The sequence below is a fragment of the Lepidochelys kempii genome, chromosome 7 (assembly GCF_965140285.1).
Source record: "Lepidochelys kempii isolate rLepKem1 chromosome 7, rLepKem1.hap1, whole genome shotgun sequence".
Classification (NCBI taxonomy): Eukaryota; Metazoa; Chordata; order Testudines; family Cheloniidae; genus Lepidochelys; species Lepidochelys kempii.
The window spans coordinates 24,216,242-24,237,586 of record NC_136386.1 but is presented as its reverse complement, the minus strand read 5'-3'; the positions used below and the strand labels follow the sequence as shown (position 1 = coordinate 24,237,586).

The window sequence follows — 21,345 nt, the reverse complement described above, 5'->3', positions numbered from 1 at the left end:
GGCAGGGGCCTGCTGGAAGCCTGGCCAGGGGAGCCCAAGGCTTAGCAGGAGACTAGCCTTGCCCCTGCCCAGTTCCTACGGGGCTGCATGAGCAAGGGCAAGGGCTTATCTGCCCCAGGCTGTAGGTATCCACCCCCCCTTGGGAGGGTGGGGCTCGTCCAACCGGGCAGGGGCTCATGGGCTGCAGCAAGCCGGTGCCCCGAAGGGGCAGGGCCGCGTGCCCAGTGCGATCCCTCCCTGCGCCCTTATTTGCCCGGGTAAGGAAGGACCCGCCCCGCCGGCTGAGAACAGTTTCTCATCGGCATCGGCCTCCAACCAACAGAGGGCGCAACACGGTCTCAGCCTCGCTAGACCCATTTCTGTGCATGCGCCTTTCTGCTCTAGACAGCTGTCCCAGTCTCCGCCCATGCGAGCGTCTGTCCCTGCGCATGCGTATCGCCCGGCAATTTGCCTACTTGCGCGTGCGCTCCTGTGCTTTTAGGGCTCGTCTTCCTGCGCATGCGTCTTTTTCTCTCCGCTCGGGGTCAGTTCGGCCTCGGTAGGGGTGAGGGGATAAGATGGCGGCCTCCTCGGTGTGTCGGGCCGGCTGTGCCGCGGGCCGAACCCTTCTGCGGGGCCCCCGCTCCTCGGTGAGTGGCCGCGCGCCTCTGCCCCGCCGGGGCCTGGGGGAGGGGATGCGGATGGGGCCGGGGCAGGCCCAGCCGCCTTGGCCGCCGGGAAGGTCACAAGGACGGCGAGGCCCTGGGGACCGGTAGTGGCCCAGGCCTGGCTCTGTCTGCGCCCCCCCACCCCCCCGCTGCGGCTGGGCTAAGGGATGGGGAGTGCGGTGCGGGGGCCGTTCCTCGGCAGGGTCCCTGTTCGCAGTGACCTTCCCCCGGAGCGGGGTGCGCGGGGCTGGCCGGAGGAGCCGTGCCCGTTGGGGGAGGGACAGGGCGCTGCTGTCGGGGGGGGGGGCGTGTTGCCGCGCTGGCTGGTCCGAGGCAAGCGGGCCCTTCCTTCGGGCTCCAAACTCCGCCCGGTCGGATTCCGCTTCCCCTACTGCCGAGAGCCCCGGTACACCCGCGGCCGGACCTAGCCAGCCTGCGGGCTTCGCTTGGGAGCTGGCGAAGGAGCGCGGCTGCTCGCGTTGCTTCTTGCTGTTCGATCAGTCTTACCCAGAGCGCCAACGCCGCACCTGCGGGCGGCTGAATCCTACACGGCCCCTGCCCACCCGGCAGGGATACAGCCAGCGGCCCTGGAACAGCTTGTGCAGTGCAGGTGCTGAGAGCCATTGAACCAAACTTGTAAACCCTGTACATGATGGAAACCTCTTCCGGCTGGAGGGTGCTGCAGCACCCCTACTTCCAGCACCTATACATCCCGGTAGCGTCAAAGAAGTTTAAAAGCTCGTATAGCCGCTTGTTGAAGCGTGCCCAGTTCCCATGTTTGTGCTGGGATGCTGTATACATTAGGGAGGCTTTGCTCCTGTGTAGTAGAAGGTCTCTGGCTAAGACGCTAGTCTTAACCAGACAACTAGTTGGCATCTATAAGTAGACATTTGTTTCCTGACTAAAGTCATTTAGTGTATGTTAAAACTGGGTACCGTTTCTGATGCTGTGGGGGAGCAGAGTACTGCACCTTCTGTTTTGAGGTTCATAATCCAAGGAAATCCTTCTATCCAATTTGGGGTTCTATTGAATAAAATGATTTTAAAACTATTAAGACAAGCCCGTAAAAGCTTAACAAATTGTAGTTGAGAGAGGAAAATGGATGAAAGAGGAAAATAGTAATACAGATGTAGCAGGGATAGTTAAAGCAACAACTCTTTATTCTGACAGTATTATGATTATTTTAAATAGGGGAATTTCAGCAGGGAGCAAGTTCCACCTCCTAGAGCCCACCACAGCAAAGGTCCAATCATTCAACCATGACAGTGTCAGCATAATGTCAATCAGTTTTTAAAAATCAGTTCAAAGTAGCTTCAGGTGCTACACCTGCCCTGAGTCCCCCTGCCGAACTCTTTAGTTTTGCAGTTATGTTTTCCTATTTTGAAAATTTTCCCCTTTTGCTGAGTGCAGAATCCACATGGGTAAGAGCCAGTTATCTAGACAAAACAATGTAGCAGACAATGGAAAATACTGTCAAAATGCACAGAACAAACTGTCACAGATCCACAGCAGTGCTGCTTTGGAGCAATCTCCAGGAGGAACCTGTTCAGTGTGGTAGACCATGTACAGGTCTTGCTCTTCCTTCAGAGCAGGCTATGCCACCTCTTTAGACTGAACCTCTGTGGCTTCAGCACTCCTACTTCATACTGTGAGCTCTGTTCACCAAGTCCACCTGAGGGAAACCCCTGGTAGAGACTTTTATGCTTTTCAGGAATTAATGCACCTCCCCAGGTATTTACAGGGATGCTCAAACAGTACGATCAAAACACTCAGGTTTACTGCTGAACTGGAGCACAGCACTGGAAGTCCTTAAATTAGCATAGAGAACTGAAGTTTAAAGCATAGTTCAAGTCCATTCTGGTTAGTCCAGAGCCCAGCCAAGCTGTTGTGAACCCTCATGTTCAGGCTGTGTCTCTCTTTAGCCATCTGACCTCCCTGGTCATTTTCAGGTGAGAGCCCTTGCTCCTTCCAGCAGCCAACTCTTAACCCACCCACGGTCCTTTGTTCTCGACCTGTGGGATTTTGCTTTGCTTTCCTGCTGAGAAGTGGGGAAAGCCATCTTTCTGTGGGTCCTTGGTTGCTGGGTGTCAGTGTTCTGGTGATTGGATTTGCCATTGATATGGGGTTGGCCATGTCAGTCTTTTAACCCCTTGTCAGTCTTCTGACCCCTTCAAGCTCAGACACTTGTCAACATTCTCTTATGTCTCTGACAGCACAGCTGTGCTGCTATAGTACTTCAGTGAAGACACTACCTATGCTGACAGGGAGGGCTTCTCCAGTCAGGTTAGTTAATCCACCTCCCTGAGAGGCAGTAGCTTTGTAAACGTGAGAATTCTGTCAAATTAGCGCTGTCTACACTGGGGGTTAGGTTGGTTTAACTGCGTCACTTAGGGGTGTGGATTTTCCACACCCCTGAGCAATGTAGTTATACTGATGTAATTTCCTAATGTATTTCTGGGCCTAGCTTGCCCTGAGACCAAATGGTCGTCCATCCTCCCCCACCCCATAGCCATACAAAATATAGGGGAAACGGAGGTACACAGGATTCACAAAACTATTACATAAAATTTCCACTTTGTCACACAAATTAAATGTAAAAAAATTGGAGAAAATAATTCTCACCCTTTGAATCTATCTTCTCCTCCATATCAAGTAAGGACTTCTTGTCTTTGTTTTCAGATCTCTGCATAATTCTTCACCCTTCCCTTCTTATTGGCCCATATTTTGTGTTGCCCATCTATTGCCTCTTCTGCTGGTGATACCACCCTCAACTCTCTTTTTGTCTGATTCTCCTATGAGTATCTGCATGCCTTATTCCATGCTCATCTCTAAAAATGAGCTGGTCTGCAAGGCCTTTTCCCTTTCTACATTCAAAAGCTTCCTGAAGACCCATTTCTACCATGTTTGTTGTTGCTTGTGGAGTAAGTCTGTCTTAATTTGTTTATCTTACTGATTCATGGCCAGTTAGAACTGGGGGTGGGGAAGTGGACCTGAGCCTTAAGCTGTGCTGGGGGATCCCCCCCCATCTTCCACAGTGGTGCTTGGGATCTCATCTCCTCTTACCCTCGCCATACACACTTCGGTCCTCCCCCTGCCATCAGCCCCATTTTGTCTCCATCATCTTTAATAAAAGTCAGGGACAGGTCATGGGAGTCTGTGAATTTTTATTTGTTGCCTGTGACCTGTACTTGAATTTTACTAAAAATAACTGAGACAAAATCTTAACCTCAATAATAAGTGGTGTTGCTCTATGCTGAAGCTGAAAGAACGGGTAAGGGCTTTGAATCTGAAGTGACATAGTTGATTTTAATCTGCTACATATATTGTAAATACATAGATCTTGATTCTTTACAGTGGCTGCTTATAATGTGTCGCTTTCATTGTGTTATCCCTACAATGGAGAGGATGTATGTACACTGTACACTTGGTACAGATCTACCAAGATATATACTTTGTGAGATGAGTGTTTGATAAATGGGGATATACAAACCTGAAGGACAACATAAACTCTCATTGCTTATCTGTCCCAAATCTTAGCATAGGAAAGAAAAGTAAAGAGGTACAGATATCAGTCTCTGGAGACCCATGGTGTAGATTATGATTTTGGGATGAGGTTAAAGCCCTGCAAAAGATCTCAATTTATGTTAAGAATGCCTAACAATGGGACCACTTCCAAACTCCTGCTTCTGGGGTTTGCCTTGAGCCCACTTGATTGCTCTCATCCTTTTCCCTTCAACCTGTGAAGATCGCCCCCCCCACCCCCATGCTCATGTATCCAGAGATCTCAGAAACTGGCAGATCTTATAATTTAAAATATATATGTTAATGGTTAGGGACCTACTGTGGGAAAGCTTTAGCAAGTGAAACTGTGTTCTGCTGGATTAGTTTATTATGTCTGCACCGTCATGTGACTCTTGGCAATCTATATGTTGGTAGCTCTGTACTATAGTGAGTTGCTGTTTGATGGTGGCTTTCTCTTTAGCCAGCCTTGATGAGTTTGGGGAGAAATCGAGGTGCAGCTACCTATGCCCAGGCACTCCATAACATTCCAGAGACGCAAGTTACCTCTCTGGATAATGGCCTCCGTGTGGCTTCTGAGGAATCCGGCCAGCCTACGTGCACAGTAAGTTTAAGATGGGTTTGGAATCATCCCATGATCACTGTTAACTTAGTTCAGGTAATGTACTAGTCTTTCAAAGCCCGTGTTGGAACCAAGGTTAGCAGCAGAGATTCAGCCATTTGTGTTTACTTGTCTGTGGCTCTAGGCAAACTGGAGCTTAAATAAAAGGCACAACTTGCTTTGGAATGAGTCGACAAATGTCTCAAAAGTCCATTGATGCTCTCATGCTCTGCCCAGATCTCCCACCTGCGTTTGCATGGAAGTAGCTTTCAGACTTACTTACGCTTAACTCTGACAGCCATTCATTGCTTAATACATCTTTGATAAAATTCTGAAAATTATTCTCTTATGTGGCAAGGTAAATGGTATAAATAGACTAGATTATTTAAAAAAAAATATATACTTACACTGCCACCAGCATTGAAGGGCATGTCCTGGTACTAGCAGTGGGGTTGTCTTAAACTCCAGGTGTTACACTTAGTGACAGGAAACTTGCATATTTTGCTAGTTGTATTTCCTAATTGTATTTATTCACCTCATCTATCTTCTGTTAGGTGGGTGTGTGGATTGGGGTAGGTAGCCGTTACGAAAGTGAGAAGAACAATGGAGCAGGATACTTTGTGGAACATCTGGCATTCAAGGTGAGATGATGTGCTAGGTCTGGTACTTTTCATGGGAATTGACCCTATGCAACTACTTACGATTGAACTATCACTCTGGGCTCTGAGCTTTTCTGTCTGACTTTAATTTATATGTGGTTCTGATTCCTGTGGGTCAAATACATGTTAGAAAATTGGACTTCTTCCACTTGCCACTGCTTAAGATGTGTGGGCACCAAAGCATGAACACACCTTTTTGTGTAAGTTAGAAGGAAAATGAGCTTAAGCTCTTCAGGGCAGGAAGTGTTCTTGTTTGTCATATTGCTTAGCAGAATGGGATCCCAATCCTGATCTGGACCTCTGGATTCCACTGTAATACAAATAAGGGGCTTTTTTAGGTACCTATGAGGGCAAAATAAAAGTTCAAGCTGCCCTCTCTGTTAAAAAGGCATTTTATCTGTGAATGTGCACTGAATCTTTGTAAAAAGAAAAGGAGTACTTGTGGCACCTTAGAGACTAACCAATTTATTTGAGCATGAGCTTTCGTGAGCTACTGCTCAAATAAATTGGTTAGTCTCTAAGGTGCCACAAGTACTCCTTTTCTTTTTGTGAATACAGACTAACACGGCTGTTCCTCTGAATCTTTGTACTGACTCCCATAGTCAGTGTTCAGGGGACTCTACTCTTGCCACTACCCAGGGGATTTACGTGCCTAACTCTCTCTAGTGTTTCCCATGCTAGTCATGGGATAATATTAACTGGCTCTGAACAGCGAATTTACCAGTCAGTGGCATGAAAATCAATGGCAGTGCGCTGCATACAAGAAGGGTGTGCAGAGGTCCTTGTGACGAACTCCTGAACTTCCAGAACAATTTTTCTATGCAGTTAAGTATTTTAAACAATGCAAATTTAGCCCACTTTTTAAAAAAAAAAAAAAAGAACCCTAATTTATTTAAACTTAACATCAGTAATTTTATTTTTATTTATATGAATTGTGTGTGTAAATATATGAAAATTACTAAAAATGAAGCACTCTTGCTTTGCTACTCGTGTAGTTTGTGGCAAAGGAAGTTGCTCACAATTTGGATATATGACAAGTTGGAGACTTACTGCTAATATTGGGGAAAAGAAAAGGAGTACTTGTGGCACCTTAGAGACTAAGCAATTTATTTGAGCATAAGCTTTCGTGAGCTACAAAATCCGATGAAGTGAGCTGTAGCTCACGAAAGTTTATGCTCAACAGCTCACTTCATCAGATTTTGTAGCTCACGAAAGCTTATGCTCAAATTGCTTAGTCTCTAAGGTGCCACGAGTACTCCTTTTCTTTTTGCGAATACAGACTAACACGGCTGTTACTCTGAAACCTGCTAATATTGGGGTAACTCATTTACTGGAGAAACCAGTGTAGAAAACTTGTATTAGTATTTAGCCCACATTAAATAAACAGTGCTGTAAATAACTTTCCTTATGGCTGAGTGTCTCTAGCCTTTTAATAATGCAGCCACCTGCTGAGCAGCACTTTTTTAGTGCAAGCAGGCCTTCCTGCTGAATAGTAGCCATACTATGGTAGCTTTCACTGGGAGATCAGCCTCACTTCATGGTGACAAGCATTTTAGGGCATTCTGAAAATTACATTTGTCCTAATTAGTAAGTACCTATTGGCATCTGATGGGAATGAAACATAGCTACTTCTAAAATGGCACCCTGAGTTCTGTGAAGATCTGTGTCATTAATTTAGTTCTTTAGTTGTCAGGGAAAAACCTAACCAATTTCTAGCTACATTTGTTTCTTTTAGGGCACAAAGAAACGTCCTTGTGCCACTTTTGAAAAGGAAGTGGAGAGTATGGGTGCTCACCTCAACTGTTATACCTCCCGGGAGCAGACTGCCTACTTCATGAAAGCCCTGTCCAAAGACCTGCCCAGAGGTAGTGTGACCATTGGTCTATTAAGTCTCTGATCAAGAGCTTGAGGGCAGAGAAATATTAGTTTTGGTTTGTTTGTTTTTAATGTCTCTTGTTATGTGCCAGTGGGATAAAGCAGGGACTCCAAGGCTATGATTCACTTAGTACCCAGGGAATCTGAGCATTTGCAGATCCTGAATAGTTAATTGATGAGCATATAGTCATGGAATGGTGCTCAAGCCTTCAGCTTCATATTCTTCTAAAATAAGCCTTTGCGGCCTACCATACTACTGTTCTGTATATAGCCTTTAATAATGTTGCTGGGTGAGAGAGTGACTTTGATCATCCTTTGCCGTACTGTGAGGTTTGGGAAGATGGGTAGCGTTAACTCAGTTAACTCAGTTAAGAAATCTGATGAGGTTCAATAAGGATAAGTGCAGGGTCCTGCACTTAGGACGGAAGAACCCAATGCACAGCTACAGACTAGGGACCGAATGGCTAGGCAGCAGTTCTGCGGAAAAGGACCTAGGGTGACTGTGGACGAGAAGCTGGATATGAGTCAGCAGTGTGCCCTTGTTGCCAAGAAGGCCAATGGCATTTTGGGATGTATAAGTAGGGGCATAGCGAGCAGATCGAGGGACGTGATCGTTCCCCTCTATTCGACATTGGTGAGGCCTCATCTGGAGTACTGTGTCCAGTTTTGGGCCCCACACTTCAAGAAGGATGTGGGTAAATTGGAGAGAGTCCAGCGAAGGGCAACAAAAATGATTAGGGGACTGGAACACATGAGTTATGAGGAGAGGCTGAGGGAGCTGGGATTGTTTAGCCTGCAGAAGAGAAGAATGAGGGGGGATTTGATAGCTGCTTTCAACTACCTGAAAGGGGGTTCCAAAGAGGATGGCTCTAGACTGTTCTCAATGGTAGCAGATGACGGAACAAGGAGTAATGGTCTCAAGTTGCAGTGGGGGAGGTTTAGATTGGATATTAGGAAAAACTTTTTCACTGAGAGGGTGGTGAAACACTGGAATGCATTACCTAGGGAGGTGGTAGAATCTCCTTCCTTAGAGGTTTTTAAGGTCAGGCTTGACAAAGCCCTGGCTGGGATGATTTAACTGGGAATTGGTCCTGCTTTGAGCAGGGGGTTGGACTAGATGACCTTCTGGGGTCCCTTCCAACCCTGATATTCTATGATTCTATGATTAACGGTCAGAAATGCTCAATGGAGCTCCTGTGGGTTCTGTTTTCAGTGCAGCTCCTTGCTGCCATATGCAGATTTCATGTGTCTTTTGGGAAGTAGTATTTTCCCACAAGAGCAAGGACCTACAGGACTAGCTATGACAAACCATAGACATAGCAAGTTTTTTGCAAGTGTCCTACACATTTGACTCCTGACATGCAGCCTCATCTCTTCCAGTTTTAGGCACCCACACTGCATTGCCAGCGTACGGAACCCCTGAACTGCTATGTAATTCCTGTACCAGTCTTATAATGCCTCTGAAAAGCAAAATGTTGTTATGCCAAGATGAGAAATGATTTTTAATGTTGAAATTTCTACCTATTGAAACCATTCAATTTTATCTGTTTTGTGACCCGATGGAGACTTGAACCTAGGTGAACAGCTAGTATGTTAGCCCATTTTGCCCCACATACCCTATCCCATCATGGTCTCCTACATTCCCCCTTTTTTGCTGAGTCTTGGTAGAGTGTTTATTTCAGTCCATACCCCTTCCTTCTCCAGATTATGACCTGTCTTCAGTTTCTTGCTGCAGTCTGTAGTGGCCAGGTAAAGAAATTGCTGAAATTGTGTGTGTGTATTATAGCTGTCGAGATTCTGGCTGACATTGTGCAGAACTGCAGCCTAGAGGATTCTGAGATCGAGAAGGAACGGAGCACCATCCTTCAGGAGCTGCAGGAAATTGACAGCAACTTGACAGATGTAGTCTTTGACTATCTTCATGCGACTGCTTTCCAAGGCACTGCCCTGAGCCGCACTGTCGAGGGAACCACTGAGAACATCAAGTGAGCAGCAAATCCACTCTTTTAGGTCTGGAGTATGATATACACCCAAAGACAGTCCTCCTTCCGCTAACACACAATGCTTGGGAGCACACAGTTCCTGTTATGGATCACTGAACTTGATAAAAAGGGAGCTGCATAACCACAACTACATGCAACTGTGTGCAGTGAGGGTGGAAAGGTCTTTGCTAGTAAAGCACATCAGCAACAAAAGTATTTGCACAAGGAAGGCAAGCCAACCCTACCCATTTGCACGCAGCAGGTAGTGCTATACACGTGGCTGATCTGTTCACCATAGACTTACAATTTTTGCCTTGACTCTGTGCTTCCCACTGCTGGTGATGGATGCTGTATTATCAATTTTGGAGTTTGAAGTCCTGTTGTACTAGGCCTGATCCTAGGGCGAGCAGTGCTACACAAGCTTCTCTCACATATTCTCCACCATTGTGCCTCAGCCCTAACTAGGGGGGATTGACTGTTTAGGCCAAGAGTGCAGCCCTCTCCTGTATCTAGTCTGTGGTGCCTCTGAGATCACCAGCTAGGAGTGCCATTATGGTGGTGGCCTTGACCATGGACACTTACCCATTAGCAAGTAGATAGAGATCACGTCACTTCACATAGGCTACTAAACAACCATTGGAAAGTAATGATTTCTGGTCACAAGTGATATAGGCTGGATTTGAACTGGAGACATAGAAGTGAAAGGTTCAGTATCCTAGTCCCAATTCCCTAAGCATTGTGGTCTCCAGGGTACAGCACAGGGGAGGGCTAGATGACCGATTCCCAGGAGATGTTCTTACTATAACCAAGGGAGTGTTGTCTCTTCCGTTGTATTGAGTACCTGCCTTCCCTGACCACCCAGCCCTCACAGCTCAACCTATCTCCTCCATACTTGGATTGTTGGGATATTAAAATGTTGTGTATGCTCTTTAGGCGTCTGACTCGTGCAGATCTAGCCGCCTACATTGACACTCACTACAAGGCCCCTCGCATGGTCCTCGCAGCTGCTGGAGGTAAGTGCTAGTTTTCTGGGACTCTAGGAGCGGGGTTCTCTCAACAAAATTTTTGGTGGCCTCAGAGTGCAGCCACCAACTCTTGCTGGTGGCTGCTGACAATTTTTCCTAAAATACTTAATTAACTGTAGGAAAAACAAACAAATATGCACATATACATGTCCAAAGCATTGTGATTTGTGTAGGGGTTATTTTCAAACTCAGTAATAAAAGTAATGTACCGTTGTCTCTGTTCTTTACTGGACCTAAACAGAAAAGAAACAAAAATAAGGTGCTTTGCGTGTTCTTGTCTTCCGTTGTTTTTTTTTAAGATTTATTAGCTGGGTGGCAGGCAGTGAAAAGTGATATTAACTAACATACAGATATCACTTTTCATGGCAGATTTATTCAGCTCCCAGCTTACTGGGGCTAAATTAAGCCCTCTCTGGGGAGGTAGGTAAGGAAGCAGTGGGGGGCCAGCACCTGGGGCCGAGGACCAGAGACTGCTGCTGTGCAGCTGAAGTCCGGGGTTGGAGGGTGCAATGGGGGCCAGGGATGATGGAGATAGGATGAGCCTGCTGCTGGAGCCCATGGATGGAGAAGGCAGCGGGGCCCAGGGCGACGGGCACGGGGTGGTGAGCCGGAGGCCAGCACCCACCGCCCAGCTGGGGCCAGATCCTGGAGCCATTTGGCCAGAGCCTGGGGGATGGAGCCCGCTGCCATGCAGCCGGAGCCCAGGGCTGGAGGAGGCAGTGGGGACCAGGGCAACAGGGGGGAGTGGTGAGCCTGGGAATAGAGCCCACTGCCATGTGGGTAGAGCCCATGACCAGAGCCCGCCACCCCAGGGCTGAAGCCTGAGCCCCACTACTCGCAGGATATGTGGGGAACTCACACCAGCTGCCTGTTCCTCTGGCATTTCTGGTTTCAGAGTGGGGCAGGGCCCAATCACTACTGGCAGCCCCAGGGGAGGAGCTGCGGTTTCACCTCCCCCGCCCCCCATCACCACCAAGGAGGCTGTGGCCACAAGAAAAGGCAGCCATGGTGGCCGTGTTTGAGAAACAATGCTCTAGGAAGTCTTGATATTTTAAAATTGATGTTTAGACTCCAAAGTGGTCTCTCTCAGGCTCTTTTCTGTTATATGGAACATAATATTTTTTTTTCTTCCTTGCATTTCAGAGGCTCAAGCAGCTGTACTGATTTCTTGTACCTTCTGTTCCCCTTTCCAGGTGTTTCCCACACAGAATTGGTAGACCTTGCTAGGCAGCACTTGAGTGGAGTTCCCTTTGAATACACGGAGGATGCGGTGCCCATCCCCCCACCCTGCCGTTTCACTGGGAGTGAGGTAAATTCTTCTCAGCAACAGCAGATTGCTTTGAGTACAAAGCATACCTTTGTGACATTATCCCCTGGTCACTTAGGGGATGAAATCTCTGTGTAAACTTGTATGTTTTCTTTATGTGAGTAGATGGCACCTCAGTCCTGACCAACAGCAGGCCCCGCTGTTCTAGTCTTGAGACCCCTACTGAGCTCTGCCAGTCTTGCAGAAATGTTTTGGTTGTAGATGTGATCAAAATCCCCTAGGAACTTATTGAGGCTAGTACTTTCATCTATGACCTAATGGAGTCTAGAAACCAGATGCATCTGGTGATGTGAATGGGACATTACATACAAGAACTTAAAGGTGAAAGGCTAGCTGATCTTGCCCATGACCACACCAAATCCCCTAATTTATCAACCCATGCTTTGTATAAGACCCTGGAGAGAAGGCCACAATGCTCACTCTGCTCTTACCATGCCCCTTGATGTTTTTCAGATCCGTGTCAGAGATGACGCCTTACCCTTGGCTCATGTTGCTATTGCAGTGGAGGGCCCAGGATGGTCCAATCCAGACAATATTCCCCTTCTTGTAGCTAACTTCATCATAGGGCACTATGACCGCACCTTTGGTGGTGGTAAGGTAAGAAACTTGGGAGCATGGCGTTGAGTCAGCTGTAGTGACTTAACATTATGATCTCCTTGAGCGGGAAGCTGTTATGTATAATATTGAATTATGAAATGTTCCCATGAAATGGAGTTTGTGAATCCAGAAGGCAGGATAGAAATGCTGACCAGGGCTGATCTGGGACACCTCTTGGGCTGGATGGGGTGTGGCAAGGAGGTCCTGCTAGCTGTCTCTGGAGAGCTATATGCAGCTTTCTCAGAGAGGATTGCTGCACAGCAGATCCTCAGCAATATAGAATAGGACTGAGTAGGACAACTCCCAGCAAGGTGCTCGCACCCCTGAGTATCCTTTCCGTAAACTTGTCCTGTGATGCAACAATGAAATGTTCATTTAGTGGTGATAGTATTTAAGCAGGGCAGGGTAATGTGTATCCCTAAGACACAGGCACATCTTACAACTGCAGTGTGGTGAGGACCTGTTTAAAACCCAATGTACACCTCTCTTATCTCTGTATAGAGACTCCCTCTGGCAGGGCATGCCTGTAGTATAGTCCACTCTAATTTCAGGCCACCTACTCCCTATATCCCCCCACTTTTCTTGTGGTACCCTTCTGGAATGGTACCAAGTACCACCTTCAGAGTGCAGTGCTGGGAAAGGAGGAAGTTTAGTGAGATGTAAAAGCGTTCAGCAGGCTGTACACTCTTTCTACCATGAAAGCTTGTCATCTCTGTAGGGTAGAGCCTGGAGTGCCCCCCTGAGCTCTGTACCTTGTTTGCTCTTCTAACCCTATAACCACTCAGGGGGAGGCATTTGAACTGTCAAAGGAAAGGTGAGCATTTGAATCACTGAGGGTGTTTACTTATGTGCAGAATCAATCCAGCAGGCTGGCTACAATTGCAGTAGAGAATAAACTCTGTCAAAGTTTCCAGACCTTCAACACTTGCTACTCTGACACAGGCCTCTTTGGACTCCATTTTGTTTCTGATGCTCTGAACATAGAAGATACACTGCATTTTGCTCAGGGAGAGTGGTGAGTGTGATTTGCTGCATGTAATCAGTCCCTATTATGGAGACTAGATCTAGCAGAGAACTTATTGTATCCTACAAAGTTCAAGCCCACATACTGTCAAGAAGAGTCCTGTGCTTTCTAGAGTTTTATCTCATGTTAATCCTTTCCTGTGCGGCTTCCACAACTTACCTTGAGAAGAAACTCTTCAGGCTGTAAGAGAAATGACTCCTCATATCCCACCTGAATCTTCCTTTGTCTTAATCTCACCCCATTGTTCTAGTTTTATCCCCCTGACCTCCCTGAATGATGGCTGTGGTCCCTGTTTGTTTTGGTGCATTAGAGGTTGTTCTAGTGTTGGGGTCTCTTATCCCCAAACAAGGTTGCCTTTCCCAGAGCATGTGAAAGGCACAGTCTGTTCATCATGTTACACTTAAGAAAGGTGACCTGGTGATACATAATGCACAGTCTGAGTCCTGTTGACTGACTGGTAAATGCCTTGGTGCTGGAGACCATTCATTGCCAGGAGGCAATGTAAAGGCACGTTACATTGTTTAGTCTTTCTTAGAGTTTGATGTGTCTTCCAGCAGTGCCTAGAGGCTACAACCAGAATTGGAGAAGCCCCCTGTGCTAGGAACTGTACGCATAGAGCAGGAAACAGTCCTTGCCCCCGCGAGGTTGCTATCTAAATACACTGGGTGGGAGAAAGGGATGTAAGACTTGTAGGAAACCTACCAAACTGCACAGAACCCTCAGGAATTGGAATCCCTTGACAGTGGTCAGTGACTGACTCCCATTTTGCAACCCTTAACAACCCTAGCAGCAGAGATTGTGAGTGATTGAAGTTTATAACAGGACTAACAGCTGGCAGCATGCCCTGGTCCCTTTGCTTTCTTGTTGCTGCCAAGTTGGAGTGACACACCTGCCATTGAGGTGCTCCCAATTGTGACTGCTCGGGTAAGGTATTTGTCATTTCCCCCCATGTATGCTCTGACTAGACTTGCATTGAGCTTGCTTCAGTCAGCTGTCAGTTTTCTGTGCTACTTGTTGTTGAGTTCTTAGCCACTCTGAACAATACATGGGGAAGGTTAGTTCTTGGTGTATTAGTTAGTAGCAAGAGGGTTGAAGACCTAGTATTCAGTTTGTATAAGAGGTTGAAAATCGAGGGGCAGTGTTCAAAATAAATGTGGGTGGAGGTAATCGCTTCTCATCTTGTACTAGTGGAATGTCTTTGAGAGCCCCTTATTCCTTCTGATTCCTGTTCAGGATGCGTCTGTGCACCAGTGCAACAGATGGGGAGGTGAAGAGAGCCAAGAACATCCTACGGAATGCCCTGGTGGCTCAGCTGGATGGTATGTTCTAATCTAAGGAACAGCTGCTTTGCATTTTTTAACAGCTCCAAGTTCTGGCCTTCCTGGAAAGGAGGAGCTCTGGCTAGAAGCAAGGTGCTACTGGCAAGCAGTGTGCAAGGTTGCTCCTCAGCCCTGACCTGGCGTATCCTCTGTTTCTGTCCTAGGTTACCACCCCAGCTTTGTTAATTCTGAATCCTAGTCTGTAACGCTCCATGCTATCCTGAATCCATGGGTCTCTCCTGAGCAAAGGTGGCAGTGCCAAAACAAATTAGGCACCACCCTTGTGATGCCGACCAAGGGCAAGGTTGAGACCATCAAGCTGATTTCAGTTATGACCCAAGTTAGGTGTGAACCATGGTCTCCAGAGGTGGAAGTCATAATGCATTTCTCTGTTCCCCACTGGAGCTGCCTGGGATGGCCTACTAAAGGAGCACGTGGGTGCTGGGTTATTGGAAGCTGGCTAATGGTATGGGCTGCTTGCATACTTTTTTCCAAACTGGTGGTCATGCTATGACTAAGGCTAGGATTTTGTCATGGTTACTTTTACTAAAAGTCATGGACAGGTCATGGGCAATAAACAAAAATTCACAGAAGCCGTGACCTGTCTGACTTTTGCTGCTTTGGCTCCATGGTTTCCCCTGCCACCGTGGTGGCTCTCAGCTGTGGGGTTCCCCACGCTGCTGGCAGCAGCTGGAAACTGCAGGGGGGGGGGGGGTTTCCCTCCACCCATGGCAGCTGGGAGCTACAAGGTGACCATATTTCCCAAAGAGAAAATGGGGCACCCCCAGCCACTCGCCCAAGGCATCCCCCATGCGAGGCTGTCACCTGTCATTGGAACCCTGAGAAAGGGCCTCCTCAGGAGTCTGTCACTGCAACCTTGCAGGGGGCCCCCTATTGCTGCTGTCGCCAGAATCCTGGCCAGGGCCCCGCTGGCTGCCAGCTCCAGAGTCCTGCAGCGCTGGGGCTGAAGCAGAGAATGTGTCAGAGGTCTCTGGAAGTCACAGATTCCATGACTTCCAGGACATAAACATAACGTTAGCTGTGATGTGTTGGAAGGCCTTTGACTGTCTTGCTCAAAACGTGAGGTCTTTCCTAACGAATCTCTACATCTTTCCCAGGTACCACACCTTTATGTGAAAATATTGGGAGTCATCTTTTGAACTATGGACGCCGTATATCTTTAGCTGAGTGGGATGCCAGAATTGCTGTACGTATCAGTTGTTACGGGAGCCCCATTAACCTTACTCCAGGTGTTTGTTACTGGGCATAAAACTTGCTGCTGAGAAACTGGGCATCTAAGGCACTTACCTGTTTAGTTAGACTGTTTATCCTGGCAAGTCAGAGGCAGGGTCAGTGTTAAACAACTGAAATATATGTATCGTGGAATTGCCAAAATAAGGCTATACTTGTGTTCTGTGTTGTCACACCACCTTCCTGCACCCTAGGTCTAGATGCTGGTTCGTCCCTTGTAGGTTAGTAGTACAACATATAACCATGTTAAGTGACTTGCGTGCCTATAGCATTAGTGATGTGCCTCATTTGAGTGAATCCACCTCTGAGGAGGTGGCCAGGATACAGTTTCAGCCGGAAAGGTTTCAGTGAGTATATGCCAGTTAAACCCTCTCTAACCAGAAGCCGGAACTAGAAATGGTTTGAGAGATTCCACCCAGAATATTTTACTCATGAGCAGAAAGCTGGTTCATAAAGTTCTCCTTTGCTTATCCATTTGGCTTTGCTATTGCAGCATTAGAGTAATATTGAGAGGGAAGTGTTCTTTAACAGGTATTTCAGGGGATCTTCCCTAAAGGCTCCCCTTGTGCTGACTCTTCCTTCTGGTCAAGTATGGCTCTTGTTGAACTCTTAATCTTCACTTCTAAGTTGATTTGTCAGACTCCCTCATTTTTAATACTTATCCCCAAGCTCCCTCTGTAAGATACATAGTGGGTGCAGTCTTGCAAGAGCCATATAATAAGGAGCTTCGTTGCCTGGCCCTGTGTGTGCAATCTCTGGCACTTGTGGAGCACTACATCTGATACATAACTTGAGGGACTTTAGTTACATAGACCGGAACGGGTTTCCATATCCTGCCAAGAGGAATTTCTCATGGAGACTGTAAGCTGTCCTGGCAGACAAGTAGCCAAATAACTTCAAAGCAGCATCATATTGAACAGATAAGCAGAAAGGGTCAAATCTCTTGGTCTTTGGCAGTCTGATTGTGTGGTAGTTGAGTGAGTGGCTTTTAGTTTGTGTAAATGTGTGTCTATCAGAAACATGATTTGTTGCCTGTTCTTGTCATTTCCTGTTAGGCTGTGGATGCCAGGATGGTACAGGAGGTCTGCAGCAAATACATCTATGACAAATGCCCAGCAGTTGCAGCAGTAGGTAAGTGACCTGGTTATACGCACAGGTTGAAAAGCAACCAACATTGTTGAGTCTTTGTTTATAATGGAGAGCAAGGTGTCTGCTTGGTGGATCTCTGGCAGTTTTCTGTATAAAGTAATTTTGTAGTTCTGGCTTTTCTCCCTCTAATTTACCCTTCTGGTAACTTCACTACTGTCTCCCCTGCCTTTGTGCATCGATATGCTGAAGCATGTTCATCAGAGTATGTTTTGAAAATCTAGTTAGGTACAGCTGCTAAGACAATGGCTTTGGGCTGCTGGCTAGCCTCCCACTCTGTTACAGGCTACAGAGATGTGATTAACAATGGAGTTTCAATCTGAGTGGGGTCCGCAATAGTGCCCGCCAAATGTCATCTCCTTACTCTGTGGTGACATCAGTCAATGTAAGAATCAATGGGCTGGACTCCTTGCAGTGCTACTCTGCCATGTCTGTCTGTCGGCCAAGGAGATGTTCCCCTTGGAAAACTTGCCCAAGCATCTTCCCTCCCTTAAGGGCCTGGTGGATTCCCCTCCTCCGCACAGTGATCTCCAAGATTAAGTTTGAATCTTCAAAGGGGAGCTATAAGAAAAGGGGTTTCCAAGACAAATGGGAAATAGTGTTAAAAACCACTGTCCAGTTAAACTGTCTTTATAGACTTGTTTCTTCCTACTGTTGGACTGAGGTTTTAATGTAAGGATTTGAGTCTGTGTGGTGGCATCATTGGATCAGAGAGCAATAGAATTGAGAAGCTGACGGTGGATCTCTTCACTTTATTCTAAGTGACTAATTCTCCTCTGCCTACTCAGGTCCCATCGAACAGCTCCCAGACTACAACCGGATCCGCAGCGCCATGTACTGGCTCCGTTTCTAGGCTGTGCCTCCTGCAGAATGGAAATGGAGACGTCTTGGGCTGGGATGGTGCTCCCAAGGGGTGGATCTGTGTCTGAATCTCCTGTGTGGCAGTGGCAAGATGGACCTTGCTGTAAGCGCTGTACAAACATTTGTCTTAACTGTTAAAACTAACCGAGCCAAATAAATATAATTTAAATGGAGTTGGCTCTCATGGGTGTTTATGGCAAAGTGCCACTGTTGGCTAGGTGTGGGGTGGAAGTTCTTTCATGAACCTCTCCAAGTTGGTGACACACTGGACCAGCATTAGCACTGGCAAAAATGCAACTTTAGTAGCTGGGCTGTGATAGGGTATACTGAGTTAAGTGATGCCTGGAGTCATTGCTCTTGCCTTTCACCTTTGCAGACCAGTATAACACGCAGGTGGCTGAAGACCAACAGGGACGCTGTTGGTCTGGATTGGGGTGCATTGAGGAGGGCCATGGAGAAGGAATCTTGCAAAGCCTTTTGATATTTGGGCCTCTTGTCAGTTTCTATAAATGCTCCAAAGTTCCTTCTTCCCTTGAAGGAAAATGGGAAAAAAATGTTTTGCTTCCCTTCGCTGTGGGATTGCACTCTGTGTTTGCTGTTCAGTCACTGCCATAGCCTGCAGAGACACCTTTGACACTGGTCTCTCGTTCTGTGGCACCAGGCTAGAACAGAAAGATGAATGTCTCTAATTTTCACTCTTCCTTAATACAGCTCTTCCTTGCGCCTCTTTACAGTGCCTACAAACAGAACTGTTACTCACCGGCACCTTTTTGATGGGCACAGATTAGCTGGCTTCACCCAAGGGGTTGCTTAGTATTTTATTTCTCTGTGCCCTGAGTCAAGGGGCAACCTTGGACTAAAATTTTGCTTTCAGAAACAAGTTCATCTGCTCTGCTGCTACCCAGCAAGCATCAGCATTTGAACAGCCACAAAGATCAGGAGCGAAAGTGATAGAGCTGCCATCCAATTGGGCAGTACATGTAAGGAGAGTGGTAGCCTTGTGCTCTGTGATGAAACTTAACTGTATTGATTCAAGTCTTTTGCTCTTTCCTGTGAGTCAGACACACCAAGCTTCACTACCCGCGAGTCCTAAGCTATGAACAGCATCACTTGAGCAGACAGCTTGGCCTAGGCGAGAGGTCGAAATTGTGGCTTGTTTCTCTAGAATGAGTGATTTGGATCCAAGTTCTCAGCTCACTTCCCACCTCCTTATTTCCAAGAGTGCACCAGCATTCCTGTCCATTCAGATTCTTTTCAGAGAGCCTCTGAACTGCGGTAGCGTACCAATGTGTGCGCACACACCGCCTCCACTTTGGCTCAGAGCTCTCATTTCTAGTCCAGGTACAAGTAGTTTGTTCCTCTGGAGGAAGGCTGTCAGGATGCCACTGGGCACATGATGTACACACTGCTGTGGTTCAACAGTAGCGTGGTACAACTCTTCCAGGCACTATGGTTTTACTGTTTGTGCACAGTGTTTGGCACCAGGGGCGCTGATCTGACTGGGGCCCCTGTGCACTAGTCCTACTGGTAAAGGAGAGGAAAATGGGTGTCTAATGGCACAGAGGCTTGAGAATGGGGTTCAGGACCCTTCATCTTGAGGCTGATGGTTAAATGTGGGCTAAGTCAGTATTGATCAAAACTTGTTACTGGTTGATGTCCTTGTTCTGTGTGAAATGATTAGGACCTAAACAGAAACTAAATAGATAAGTGTCCCCATCAGACAAACCACTAATAATCAGTCCTATCTTTAACAGTGTTTGAGAGGCCAAGAACTGACTGCACCGTGGAGACTGAACTATCTTATCCCTGGAGTCTGTGTTGGGTTGAGGTGGGCATTCAGGGCAGAGTGGAGGAAACTTATCCTGCTTTTTGCTATACCTGGTTGGTCTCCACTAGCCACCCAGCTCCTGTGTTGTCAGTCCAGCATCTTTCACAGGCATGAAATTCACAGGATATCTGTGGAAAGCTGACTGTATGGTCAGACTGAAAATATACAATATGGAGGGGCAAATTAGAACTGTGCCAATAACTGTTTGTTTTAGTTTGCTAGGAGTTTCAGATCAAATAGAAACTAAAACTCTTCAGAATATTTGGTGAATTGAAAAACATCAGCATCAACACCAGTGTGAAATGTTCATTGACCCAAATAGCACTTTTTGCTGAAAAGCTTTGCACAGTGGTAACGCAGATACTTCCCACGAGGTGGCGCTAGCTCACAATTTCTCTGTTCTTAAATTGCAACATGTTTTTTTATTTAAAGTTTTGTTCTGTGGATATAAATATTCATTGAATTCTCACTTAATTTCTAGACATTGCCCTGACAAGTGGATTTTAAAATGTAAAATCTTCCAAGAGTTAGTCATCGAATTCAAGACTAATCCAGTGAGCTAAGCAACTTGTGCCAAATCTGGATTCTTAATGAGAATTGGTGTTTCTGAACTCATTGCATGTATTAGGCATGTTTGAAACTGTTAAATATTCTTGATGCAGTTTGAACTGAAACTAACATTGCAAGTTCTAGCTTGTTAGACACACATCTAAATCCCAGAACACTTAATAACCTGCTCCCTTTTGCCTGAAACCTTGTAGGACCAATAAACAATTCCACCTCTGTTTATGGCTGCAATTAGACCCTAACCCTCTTTGTTGCCTTCCCTAGCTGCATCATCTGCCCTGTAGCTGGGCTAGGTGAGCTGGTTGAGTCTAATACTGCCAGCAAGCTTTGTAGTTGGTGGGAGGTAGAAGAGGACAGCTGTAAGGTGGGCAAATGGGAATCCATTTATGTAACCCTTCACATAGTTTCTCTTCACTAGAGCTATCTTCTTTGGAAAGAACTACCTGTTAGCTACAAGGCAGTATGGGGAAATCTTCTTGCTGCTGGTTTGGCTGAGGATTGTTGAAACAGTATTTGTCTGTAGGTTCCCCAGTGTGTCTGCATGCTTTGGCGATCAGGGCTTTTAGAAATGCTGATGGTGTCTTGAGCAGCCCACCAGCTGTAAAGAAAATAAAGGGATTTATTCACTGCACAACTAACCTTTTTGTCCTTTGTGTGCAACCTTTAGACAGAAGCAGCCTGGTAGAGAACATAGGGATGGTTGATATTGGAGCCTAGAGTGATGGGAATTCAATCCTCTGCTTACTGGCTTGCAATGGATTTTTGCTCAGACTCTTACAAGAGGCTTGAGAATGAGTTGCTGAATAATCCAGTCCCAATATACTTGACATCTGGACTCTTCTGTGTCAACTCTGAAGTGGTTGGCAGGGTCCCTGTTACTAATACTGCTCTGTGCTGCCCCATCAGGGCAGCCTCAATCTGAGAAAATCCACATTTGGAAACATCTTGCATAACCAGCGTATCTTGAAAGTGTGAGAGAGGCTCATCTCTCTCCTTCCCCCCACCTCCCAAGTTCCAAGGGCTAGTGTGGGACAGTGGCATCAAGTAGAGGAAGGAGCGGGAACACCCTGTGGAACAGGGCAATTTCAGATAAATTAGAGAGGGCCTGGATGACATA

The 21,345-nt window shown here is 46.7% G+C and overlaps 1 protein-coding gene across 1 annotated transcript; it reads left to right on the top strand.

Moving 5' to 3' along the window:
• The first annotated feature begins 492 nt into the window (after window positions 1–492).
• Window positions 493–18,006, top strand: UQCRC1 (ubiquinol-cytochrome c reductase core protein 1). Its single transcript, XM_073351414.1, has 13 exons — window positions 493–629; window positions 4,630–4,770; window positions 5,322–5,408; window positions 7,162–7,291; window positions 9,088–9,286; window positions 10,217–10,296; window positions 11,502–11,617; window positions 12,089–12,232; window positions 13,087–13,247; window positions 14,490–14,575; window positions 15,694–15,782; window positions 16,882–16,957; window positions 17,761–18,006. Exons 1-13 carry the CDS (start codon window positions 558–560, stop codon window positions 17,823–17,825), a joined length of 1,446 nt encoding a protein of 481 aa, XP_073207515.1. The 5' UTR covers window positions 493–557; the 3' UTR covers window positions 17,826–18,006.
• The last annotated feature ends 3,339 nt before the right edge of the window (window positions 18,007–21,345 follow it).

Coding starts and splice junctions, on each gene's coding strand:
- UQCRC1 (XM_073351414.1), top strand. CDS start 558: ATGGCGGCCTCCTCGGTGTGTCGGGCCGGCTGTGCCGCGGGCCGAACC. Junction 11,618..12,088: donor GCCGTTTCACTGGGAGTGAG/GTAAATTCTTCT, acceptor GATGTTTTTCAG/ATCCGTGTCAGAGATGACGC. Junction 16,958..17,760: donor CCCAGCAGTTGCAGCAGTAG/GTAAGTGACCTG, acceptor CTGCCTACTCAG/GTCCCATCGAACAGCTCCCA.